Raw genomic sequence first — 13,285 nt, 5'->3', positions numbered from 1 at the left:
AGTTATGAAGCTCTGTGCCCCGAAGAAGCTCTTTGAATACAGAAGTGATAAGCTTCTTTCTTCATATTCGTTTTGTGAAATAAATTCCGGCTGGCTGGTGCGAATGAATTTTTTTTAATAAAGTGCGAATGGAGCTCAAAAAGGTTTAAACGCACTACAGTAGAGAAATTGCCATGTCAGACTGGGACTGCGCCGTTCTGTGCGTTCAGCACATAGCCATAGGTTGGTGTTGTGGTATCAACCGAGTTGCTGTCGCTAGGGAATGTTGAGCTATTTTACAAGTGTAATGACTTTTGACTTTTTGCTTCCAAATCTAGTTATATGAGCAATGCATGATAGAACAAAATTATATGCAGCTTCATGACTATGCAGACCTGGATTTTCTGGTTTTACTGACATGAAATGCCGCAGCCGATGGCACTGCGTGCAATTGACTGATACAACATGCGTGTATCCTTGTAAACAATGCAGCCTCGTTTCAGATGCATATGTTTGTATAGACAGGTAATTTTTTTAAATGAACTTTTCATCTCTCGTGACAGCGCCCGAGAATGATTCGAGTAAATAGTATCATAAATGGGACTTGAAAGGACATGAACAACGACACGTGATTGGAAAACGACTTTCCTGTATCGGTTAATTTAACAAAAAGCTATTGAAACGGATGGCATAAGGCTGTCACAAAAAGACGATGCATTTTTCAGCGGTGAACGTGCTAACATGCTTGGTTGAGGATTCGTTTCATAATGAAGTCCATTTGGATCAGTTTCTAATACTTTTAGGGAATTTTAAATATTTCGTGCGAGGACGTGTACGTTCATGGTCATTGATCATTGATCATACACAAATTGCTCGTGTTTTGTTTCGGCTCTCAGGGATGACGATAACCTACCTCCAATTCATAGTATCCGGGGTTTTTGTAATCATCATAAGTCGCTTTCTGAGCATCACCAAACGTCTTCATATCTTGCCATGCGGAGTCATCTAGATATATACATAACAAATAACGGCCGGTCCCTATTCATGCTCAGTTCAGATAAGTCTACTGTAGTCTTAACTCCGATTATAGTAAATCGATACAGTAGATCCGGTAACCTCGAAAGTAACAATTGACATGATATCACGGTACAGTTGCTTTTTCTGAATCTCTCCATTCCATATATATGTAAATCTCGCGTGTAACTTGACGAATATTGAAACGTTATAAACCAGTGGTTCTTAAACTTTTTTCCTCCAGCGACCCTTTCAAAAATTATACTGCTGTAGCGCCCATCCCCTTTCTCCCATATTGTCCTCCTTTTGCAGGTTTTTGAAAATGTCCTTCGAGGACGCCTGAACGTCTTCCTTTATGGCAATTCGATCTCCTCGACAGCTTTCAGAGCAAAAATGGTGGATAGTTTCCAGTGAAAATAGGCATAAATGATGTTAAACAGTAAATCGTGGTTCGAACGTAAGCGACGACTTATTTTTAGTCAACCAACGAAAAATTTAGAAGCAAGACTGTGTTTTGGGAGTTTAGCCTGATGGTTGACCCTTTTTACAGTCAGCCAACCGCAATTTTGTGGTAAATTTACCAATTTTTGCGTATTTTACTCACGTATTGTCAGTCTGAAAATTTTGAAAAAGTGTCCTCCTTTCCCGATTCCAATATATGGTTACCCTACGTAACAGCACTTCGTCAGTCCCCCTAAAAAATGATTGTCTTTGGCACCCATAACTTGATAACCCAAACTTCTGGCGTCTTCACCCCCAAGAACCCCGTCGCGTGATTTCAATGGTTAGCAAAGTTTTTGTGGCTTAGTCGCCCAGGCGACAAAATATTCTATAATACATGAATGAGTAGATGGTAATTGCATATATATATCTTATCCTCTCTGCCCACGTCATCAGATTTACCAGTGGCGCTGAGTGAGCTGTTGTCTTGGAAAATGAAGGCCACGTAATTAATGATTAAACATATTCGGGGGTGCCCGTTAGTACAATTAGCCTACTTGATTACATATCGGTATTTGTTACTTCTTGTCCGCTCTATAATCAAAAGATATTGAAACGCATAAACGTATTAAACCTAAATAAGCACATGATTCGAAATTGGTATTTCTTCACTGGCAAATAATTCTTCTCTATGATGGATGTTATTTGTCCTGCAGGGTGCAGATTGTGACGACATGGTAATTCGGCACGGGCGATTAAAGCACAAATGGACAATTAGACTTATATACATCGAAGTTTGCGGTCAACATAAATGCAATCCTCTTCGGCTAAGGTTTTCCCGCTGACAATCTTTTTAGCACACCTCTCGGAGTCCCATATTGGCAAGAACTTTAGATGTCTTCGTGCCAGTGTTGGGATCAAGTCACCACCTTCGAGTCACGAGTCATTTCGAGTCATTGCCCATTTTGACTCGAGTCAAGTCAAGGTAATCGATTTTCAAAGGTGACTCGAGTCAAGTCAAGTCACTCGATTTTTGGAGGTGACTCGAGTCAAGTCGAGTCAAGTCAAGACAAGTCACGAGTCAAGTCACATTTCAAGTCAAGTTGCCTTTTTGAAGTATGGGGCATGACAACGTCATTGCATTTTGCTATCTGTCTGAAATACAGATTGAGTGGTTATTGATTTTGAACCGATGAACGAATGTAGAGTTTAATATACACGCAAGAAGGCGCTGTATCGCTCACATATACGTAGAACTGCTAAACCACAGTTTATAGTTACCAGCCGAAATAGAGAATATATACGAATTGATAGGATGAAATACATAACCCATTTACAAATCGATATGATATAATTCGAGCCTGCGCCAATGGTTGAGGACTATATAAACTATATTCGAATTCAATTTCAATAAAACAAGAGGTTTGGTTGAGGTAAAACCAGAGATTAATTACTTTACTGTCCTAGCTTATACTAGTTTACGACAACGTAAGCTATAATCTTCGATCACTTCGTTTGCGGTCAATTTATTTCTGAGGGAAAAATGGCGGCTCAGTAAAACGCACGATCATTAAATGATGGGTCGCTCTCGCGGGTTACAACAGCGTTCCGCGAAGAATCCGAACACATGCGAGATTCATTGATTTTTATCGACACCGATTACCTGATGACTTGAAATTGACTCGTGAATTTTGCTCCGAGTCACGAGTCAATCCATATTTCTGATACGCCGAGTCAAGTCAAGTCAAGTCATTTTAGCAAAGTGACTCGAGTCAAGTCAGGTCATTCGAAAAAGGTGACTCGATTCATCCCAACACTGCTTCGTGCATCGTGACATGGTAATGGCCGACGCCGAATTGCCAATTTCCAATTTCTATAATTATGCGTATTTTTTCGTGTGGGAGTTGTCATAACATGATGCGTAATTTAGGTTCATCCACCGCAATAATTTGGGGCACCATTCGAGCTCACCCTCCCCCCCCCACGCGATTGGGGGTTAGGGTTGCGGCAGTTTCGGTCCTGGTAAGAGATCAAATCCTGACGGTTTATTCGGGACTTTAGTCTTGGAAGTATTTCGCGATTTTATCGCGCTCATGGACAACTCGGTAATAATAAACCATATAATAATTGTATGTGGTATTTTCAGAGTCAAATCTAGGTTGTTATGACAACAATCGGGTACGGTATCATTATACCCCGTGGCTCGAACCAGATGTGCATATCCCGAACTCACATCTGCGATTGGCAATACAGGGATAGTATCATCCTATATGATACGATGAAGAAATATTCTGACGATTTAATTTTGTAGATCTCAAATACAAGTATATTTAGTTATTGCTTTCGTGCACAATGCTTCAAAGCATATTTTATGTACAAGGGGATCTCACTCTCAAAAGTGATATACAGTGTCTCCTTCGATATCCACACGCTGTGGACTGCAGGATGTAATACTTAGTTCGAAACATTTTGTTGAAAATAACCCTAGTAAGCGTGACAGTAGTGTTTTACCGGGAAATTGGCGATCTCAAAGTACGCGCAATCCATTTTATAAGAATTATAAATACCCACTACATTTATGAAAACATATGTAGCAAACAAATTTCGAGATTTGACTTGTTTTTTGGAATGTAAATTTTCTCTGAATACTCATTAGGGGTATGTCCTACTACTACATCATCATCATCTACTGCAAAGCCATTTTTCTTCAGCGCCCCCCATATCGCACCCTGAGTCCAGCGCCCCCATATCGCTCCCTGACCGTTTCCGCCCCATTGAAAATCGCCAGTGCCCCTTCGGGGGCGCTGGAGGTAAGGTTAAGAACCACTGATATAAACCGTCGATGCGTTTTGTTCGGTTAATGTCATGAGTCATGACTATACAGTCGCGGATACGATGACAGCCTACATTCGATTCGCAACGCCGTAATGCTGTCTATCGCAGGTAAAATATCGACAAGAAATAATGAATCCTCAAATCTTAACGTGGTCTCTTCTAGCCTCAAGAATCTTCAAACAGACGCAATTCTGGAGTACAATGAAATAAATGAATCTTTAAAGTATTCCGTTGAAACATAGAAATACTGTATGCAACTTTACAGGTTATTATATCAGTAGAGATTACATACTTATAATAAATAAAAAAACTGATGCAAATGTTTGAAAATATTTATTCTAATACAGACTGAAATGCGGTGTACAGATTATTCCCGTGGTCTTAGGTCCCTGACCAAATCCATAACCTCTACTTTTGCTTACTAATACAGGATACAGGCTGATATTTTTATTTCATAGTGCGGTCAATCTAACCAATATTACAAGAACAGTTGGAATGAGCGCTCGTGTGTCTCGAAAAAGTACTTAGCGGTAAAAGGCTTCGAGCTCGCTGACTAACACGGATTTGAGGTGTTTTCAGGGTCTCTACCATATACAGACTACATAGCTGTATCTTTGACTGTTTCAACAAAGTTTTAACGAGACATCTGACCCAAGATTTGCAGTTTCGACAAAAAATGCATCATTGTTACATTTCGTTACTTCAGAAGACAATATAGGCGCACCGGTATTATGCGGGGACGTCTATGGCGGTGAGGACAGACTCCCCTAGATTCAGATTTACAACTGTATAAAACCGAAGAGTTTCTTATTGAACTGGGATATTTGATATCATATATCTTTTCTCTAGGGTGATGGACTGCGTAATTTGGATACTCAAGTTCTTCATAGGTAAAATCTGAGTCAAAATTAATTATTTTTTCGTGTAAAAAACGGTCAAAACTTTCAATTTTCAGGTCACAGTATTTCATTATTTAGGTCACAAAATAGTGTCTCTATATCATATATACCCTTCTCCGTGGTGGGTGGCTTACCCGGATGAACTAAAGTACATTTTGGCCATTTGAGGTGGGTATGATAAAACATAAAGCCATTGGATCGGTATTAATAGCGGTTACATACACACACATACCAATTACATCAGCAAGAGGATTTATTTTCTCCGCACCAAATGCTAATGTGGACCGTCGCTATTTAACACTCTCGCAGAGTTATACGTGAAAACTTTTGGTACCCGTGGACAATTTTTAGTGCAGTGGTTCGACAACTTTTAAGAGCGCGACCCAAATCTGAGTGTTAATTATATCTCACGACCCAAGCCTCAAACATGGAAATGAATGCATTTCTGATATTACTATACCACGTTTTTATTGGCATGAACGAAAAAGAGAAGGTGTATTACTCTTTTGCATTGGGATCCATGCGTGTATCAAGGGTTTCCAACGTTTTACTAAATACTACACACACACTGAAGACCCACATTCCTTAGCGTTAGTACGTGATTTCGTTATCACGCGTCCGCTCATAACGCGATTCACGAACGAGACGGAATAGGTAGGTCGAACTAGGAACGTCAGACACATTCGATTGCATTGGCTTATTACGCACTAAAATTGCAAGTATTATTGTTAATAAATATCACTAGTCCCTGGTCATTGATTCTCTAAGACGCGCGATGCCCGTAATTTGTTAAAGTTCATGAATTATTCATGTCGATTATATTACCATGGCACAGAGCGTGAAGAGATTGTTCAACCAGAAATGCAGGAAATATCACATAATTAATAAACTATCACCCTGGTGCGGTCGCGAACTAAATTTAGACCCTCTGTGACGCATGTTTCGGTTGCGACACATACTGCAAGAACCCCTGTTTTAAGGCGTCCTGAAAGGCCAACGTAAATCACAAGGAATGGGCTTATGAATGCTGAGTATACATAAATCCGGGATTTACAGCAAATTCATTGATTGATCAATCGAACGACTAGGAATTATTAATTCCGTATAGTTGATAGTCCTCATGCCAGAAAGTAGGATTTTCGACACTAATCAGCAGACATTTGGGATTGTGGTGAATCCGAGACCAAATGTGTTTGTGGGGCCCTAGAGTTTAGTTACTAAATGAAGATTAAGTAAAACATTCTTATCTGGGGTTATTTAAAATGGAAATTTGCCTTCTTTATCTGATCGATTAGGTTTCACTTGATTTAATGGTGGTACCATTTCCTTTGAAAAATATATTTGCAATCATGAGATAACAATATCCCTAATATCAGTGGAAGCCGTATATGGTCATTTCTGCGCCACCATTTAGCCCGAAGGCACACCATGATATATGAATTTTTTACTGACATGCGACTCCGCAACGGATAAAAAAAACGACGACGATATAACGTTAGCCCAGAAACAGCGTCGAAACCTTCGACATGATACGTTCAGTCAACACAATGATCGACGCACAATACTCACGTCGCTGCAATACGAGTCTCGATAGGTACAATTATGCTTGCAGAAAAAGAATTATGTGTCGAGTGTAGAATAGGGCTCTTCAAAAATGATTTTTTTTTCTCAAATCGTATTGGTTACTTGATAAACTTGTTAGGTTACCTAATTTAAGCCTACACACAAAATTTGGTTCAATTCCAGCCAGTAACCACTTTTCTACAGGAGAAGAAAGTTTCTATTTAGTATATAAAAATAAATAATAAAAAATTTGAAAATTTTCTGTTCACCCCATGAAAGTGCTAGGCTGTCTATAGAAACGATGCTCACCAAATTTGGTTCAATTCCAACCAAATTTACGGTGACCGATTGTTTGTTTATTTATTACAGTAGTGCTCACCGTAAATACTATTTTATTCAAATCCAAATTTTTCGATGGCAATAACTCCGCTTCCACTGGTTGTAATTGAACCAAATTTGGTGAGCATCGTTTCTATAGACAGCCTAACACTTTCATGAGGTGAACAGAAAATTTTCAAATTTTTTATTATTTATTTTTATATAATAAATAGAAACTTTCTTCTCCTGTAGCAAAGCGGTTACTGGCTGGAATTGAACCAAATTTTGTGTGTAGGCTTTAATTAGGTGACCTAACAATTTTATCAAGTAGCCGGTACGATTTGAGAGAAAAAGTCATTTTTGAGGAGCCCTAGTGTAGAAAGGCCAATTTCGAATGTTGCATCTCAGGAAAAGAGTTATTCTTAGTTTGGTCTTGTTCGTGTGAGCGAGTCCAATATCATGTGAGTTGCGGCAATGTTTTGCGGAGATCACAAAAACATAGGAACACTATCTAACAGAAAAAATGATAATATTGAACCCGGTCGGAGCAAGCACGACAGACAGCCATCAATTACGTGGCATTGAACATGGAGAAAGATGTACATCAGTGGTTCGCAACCGTCGGCACGCGACGACTTACCTATTGGTCCGCAAGGCATATTATAATTTTATACCTTAATTTCAAGATGTAGGCTACTTATTTGAAGGCTTGTCCAGTCCATTGATAAAATAAATAATATATCAAATTTTACACTGATTAGAATGTCGTGAGGTAAAATATTCGATATCACATTAAGTTCAAGCCATGTCATTTGACGATATGCAAGCGACAAGTAAATTCTGACTAGCTAATCCGCCCAGTTTGCGGGATCATTCGTTTTCGATTCATTCATTTCGTACAGGACCATAACTGCTGCACCCCAAACCCCCCATTGGAGCGGGAACCGAGCTTGAAGGGCCCCCTAATTATTTTGTGAATGATTCTAAATTATATAGTGTTTTTTTGAAACTTTATCGAACGTCTTTCAATTTTTGTCGCGCATTTCGCGATTTAGTGTCGCTAAATATATTGGGTACAGCGGGCCCTTCCAACAGGAAGTAGGCTACGCATGATTTATAAAATAGACGCACGCACTAACAAATAATGAAGTTTAGGCTAACATGGGACCACGAAAAGTTTTAAAAAATTCGGCAGTGAAAAAACCTTGGCCGAAAAGGCCTGCCCTTCGTTAGCCGGAAACTTTCATATATGTATGGTTAATTGTCTATGGCGCCTAAATGGCAGGCAACGAATCCCGCTAACCTGGCAATCTGTACCCCACCTGACAAACACCATACCACAGACAGAAATTATTTGCCAGTGAAGAAATACCAATTTGGAATTGTGAAAGGATAAAAAAAAATGGCAATATCCACGCAATTATCAATACTATTACCCAATTCATTCATGAATTATGTGATACTTTCGCGCGTCGTGTGATTACATCACATTAACACTGGTGAAAACATCCATGCAACTGCGGGGTCCGGGGGGAGGCGAACCCCACCCAGAAGTTTGGTTTATAACACTGTGGGGTTGCCAAATACCGACGTGTGTTAAGGGTGGGTTGACGAAGTGCACTTGACCAGGTATAGCTATTTGCTTGTTGTTTGCGGTATTCATTGGCGCTTATCGCTCATCAGGTTATTTGCGCCCAACACGATAATTGCATTAACACAATGACTTTTGCGGTCTTGCGTCCTTCTTCTGGTCTTTAGCTGCCATATTTCAAGAGTTCTGCTCTCTCTTCCTCTGGGCTTTTCAAGACGCTGTATTTACAGCGGGATCGGCGATGAGGAGCCCAGATAAACCTCCGACATATAGAGACATGGCAGAGCCGAGACTAGAACCGGTAGTAGTAGTTATGATCGCTCGTGAGGTGGGTGGGGCTCTTATGGGCCCGCTGGTGATGTGCCTGGAAACTCGTGTTGGTGATGGTACCCTTTTGACCCCCCCCCTTCCGCTCGTGATGTGCCATGTGTTCTTAGGGGATCTCTGGTGATGGTACCCTTTCGGGTATAGGCTGCGTCGGTGATGTGCCATGAAAACTCGTGTTGGTGATGGTACCCTTTCAGACCACCTATCGCTCATGATGTGCCATGTATTTTCACGGGATCTCTGGTGATGTGCCATTGGTTCTTATGGGATCTCTGGTGATGTGCCATTGTTTCTTATGGGATCTCTGGTGACGACACCCTTTCAGGTATAGGCTGTAGCGATGATGTGCCTGATAACGTTACGGGTATAGCGATCTCTGGTGAAGTGGTGTTGAATATCAAGTATAGTAAACAGCGACGCCATTACTTAGTATGTATATCCCAAATTATTATATATGACCAAGTTGAAGTAATCCCAACGTTTGCGGTGAATGCGACTTCGATATATCGTTATTCTTATGGGCGCGGCGATGATTCGTACTTTCGTTGATAGAATGCTAGCGGCATGTCGTACTTTCACCAAAAAGGGTGTGAAATAGTTTGCTAAATCTAGGAATCAGTCGCTTGGTAATTAGTTTACCACGGAACCGGCGTAGACGGTGACTCGAATACCAACAATAGCCGCGTTCACAAACTAACACTCCAAAAAGGTGTGAAATAGTTTGCAAACCCTGCGTTCGCTGACAAGATAATGTCTCAGACATACGCGACTTGATGTTACAGGCATATCGATCGCTCACGCGGTGAAATTTTCGTAAGCAGTTTGTCACAGAACTTGATTTCAGTCGTAAAGATTTAATAAGTAACGAATAACAGACCGCCAGTGTCGGTAACTTGAATAGCGACAAATTGTCACTTATTTCCGCTCTAACCTTAATCCTTTGTGAAGTGAACGCTTATTCAAATAGGTGTGAAATAATTTTAAAATCCTACGACACTCACAGGGTAATGCTTCAGACAAAGCGATCCCTCATACCCACTCACAAGGTAATATTTCCGTAATTAGTTTGTCACAGAGTCGTCGCAGACGGTGATTCGTAAACCAACAATTTGACACTTTCTGGTATGGTCGCTATATGTTTTTGACACTTTGGAACGTGGTTGACTTTAGTTGTATGATAAGAATCATGCGAATATTCAAGCAATGTATCAATTGACTGAAATGAAACTTACTACACAGCTCAAGTTGATTCGTGTCTGAATGTGTTAATTCGGTACAATTCTAATTAATTTGAGAAATCTTTTTAACGTGATCTTTTGATTCGACCGTAACCTGAATATTACTGACACCGACTTTCAGTCACATTGAATTATTCACACATTCCACGCCGCTGTTTTAACAGTTATAGAATCAATACCAACTATCTCTAACCCGATAATATTCAATCATTTTGGTAATTTACCAACTTTAAATCCATTCGCGGATGTACTAAATGTAAATCCAAATAATCCAAAATGAAATATTTGGACTTTGACATAGTCTGAATTGAAATAGATTGACAAACATGACTACCAACTTCCCCGCAGTCCCATTTCGATATTATATGCACATTGATTTGAAACAAGTAATGAAACATTGCAACTCTATTCGCGATCCCGCTTTCCGTTTGTCAAAGAGATATTTTAACATCTTACCATGCTCAAAAGAATTCTTCACAGCATTAACAATTGTTAAAAATCTAGTTTTCACTTACTTGATTATATGACTACAACTCACAAATTTTAATTCATCCTGGCTGTATTCGTATGATCGGTCGTTTTTATTCGATTGTAAAGGTCGTTACTATTCTGAAGACAAAGTACTTACTAATCGGTACATATACGATTTGACTTGGACATATTATATTTTGAGTATACGAGATTTGAATGTCCGAACAATAACTGAGAATTAATTTATCACAATTAAATCCGTATATTACAGCGTAAAAGATATTGGGGTGTCAGCAACTCTGTACGGTCGTAGTTACAACCCCATTAACTAATCTACCCAGGCAACTCGTCATGATCATTCCTGAAATCAACACAAACACGACCACTGACTTGAGTTAACCGCGAAACAGCATCAAGTTTTAAATCCGCTTGCAGCTGACGGATTATTCGAATGCATCGATGGAGAATATTATTGAACTCGTCGGTATTGTTACTTCAACAAATTACACCGACTGCGAAAGTTAATATCGAATGATAAGACTTGATCACATATTTGTTGATCACAGACATGACAAAAAAACATTACCGAGATTTTATAAACTAGTCATATTACTCTACACATTTATCAATATCAAAATGCGAGTCATCCAATTTTTCTACTAAAGTAACATTGCACTCTCGGATTCGGATTCGGTATAGTCATACAAATTGTATTAAATCCAACATCAAAACAAAAGGAATTTTTTTTTTTAGTTCATTGAAATCAAATCATTCGTCTTCGACTTGTGCTTTTCTAGATTGCGCGCAACAATTCGTTACGAATGAGCTGTAACCAAAGTTAAGAATTCTTTGTGTCCACAGATATAGAAGATGAATATAGCTAACACCAATCACGAATCGACGTTTCAGAGTATTTCACGGATGTAATAAACTTGTTAGTGTCGCCTATCTAAAAGTATGCATGCGTTCGATTTCCATACCGACTGTTGCGATGTTTAGGATTCGCTTACAATGACCAAGAGTGAGGATTTAACATCAATGTCGTTATTGGAGGTATTCACAACAGAGAATCGAAACATTACACAGTGTGAAAATATATCTTTGATATCAAAGCACTATCCCAAGTACACGATTAATACTCAACTCCGTTCACACTTTCTATAGAACGTGCTAAATGTAAAATATCACGCGGTTGCACTCTAAGACTTTGATCATTACAAAAGTAAATTGAATATGTTTGCTCGACGCATTCAATTCAACTAGAAATGTCTAGTGCACAACAATCGTAATATTAAGGAAGTACTTGCTACACTGTAATTCACTAAACGTGTTTTGCATTGTTGTTCATTTGTAGCATTGATTGAAATTGTTTTTTGAACCCTCAAATAATAATTCCCGACATGAAACCAAACCGCTGAAAGTCGTTACCAACACAAAGAAACACTTTGTACGATGTTTGCCAAATGTACCCTATGGTTAGGTGTACTAGAATTATTTGTGTAACACATACACCGACAATGTAATCGAAAATTTTTCCGTTGTCATTCGCTAAAGTAAATGTCATCACAATACTCTGTCACTAAAGATCTTACTTGTATCTGATTGAATCACCGATAATTAACTCGCTAAATCAAACCATAAGGAAATTTCACTCACTCATCAGATATGAAACAGCGTCGCTTAATCGGTGTAGATCGTTTTTCTAAATGCAAATCATACCTGACCAACAGAAAAACAATTTTCACTAGCTTGGTAATGAAACCGAAGTCTCCATTCGATATTTTGTTTGTGTCAAATACTTTGCAATAAACACACTGGAGTGGTCGAACTTTACATCAGCAGACTGTAATCTGTAAATCAAGCTTACATCCGACTTGTAACTGTATCGTTTACCTAACCGAGTTGTATGCACAGTTTGATATTTTTTGTTATTTGGTAATTGCTGAATATACTACTTCGAAATACTCCCTTGAACGTAATTTCCATCATCGTAATAATCGAAGTACATTTGTGTCGAATTCGTAACAGCCGACTATGACATGATAAATTTTTGACAAGTTATGCTTGGAAGATTGGTTGTATATCACGAAAAATAATTACCGCTCATATTCATACTGTTATCCATTGTTCGGTATTTTCAAACGAGTAAAATTTATTACTTGAGTTACTCCGCTTAATGCAAATATAAACACAACCGTCTTTCGACATCGCAAAGACATCGATACAAAGTATACAATCAAACGCAACAAGTTTTACTTTTGTAGGTTGTGTATGGTTATCCTGCATAACTCATTTCTTACCAAAGCCATATGAAATATATTCATGTTACACGAAAATATTCACTCATGCTACAAACCTGTACAATGATTGGTGGTGCTTTCAAACTGTTTCGATACCTCAAGAACTTTATTGTCTGAATGGTTGTTCATGTATCATAATAATCAAGTAATTCAACACAGAACTAGTATTAACAGAAACACCAAAGTTGTTTACACAAAAGTTTGTATGTGTACAGTATACGAATACCATGTGTAAGTCCAGCACAATTGTGGACGAGTTTAGTTAACACAATTTACGACACCGAGGTCGCGTCATCTTTCGTAAGACAA

General features: G+C 38.9%; 1 protein-coding gene across 2 annotated transcripts in view; it reads right to left on the bottom strand.

The window, feature by feature from the left end:
- LOC145449099 (uncharacterized) overlaps positions 1-13,285 on the bottom strand; it is a 134,657-nt gene that overhangs the window by 74,907 nt on the left and 46,465 nt on the right. For both annotated transcript variants that reach the window (XM_080327573.1, XM_080327572.1), the window contains one exon: positions 893-984. In XM_080327573.1, coding sequence (XP_080183699.1) covers positions 893-984 — 92 coding nt within the window. The remainder of the gene's footprint in view (positions 1-892; positions 985-13,285) is intronic.

Source organism: Botryllus schlosseri, chromosome 10 (assembly GCF_051294905.1).
Source record: "Botryllus schlosseri isolate E-star chromosome 10, Bs_hap1, whole genome shotgun sequence".
NCBI classification, from domain to species: Eukaryota; Metazoa; Chordata; class Ascidiacea; order Stolidobranchia; family Styelidae; genus Botryllus; species Botryllus schlosseri.
This window is presented reverse-complemented; position numbering and strand designations above follow the sequence as displayed.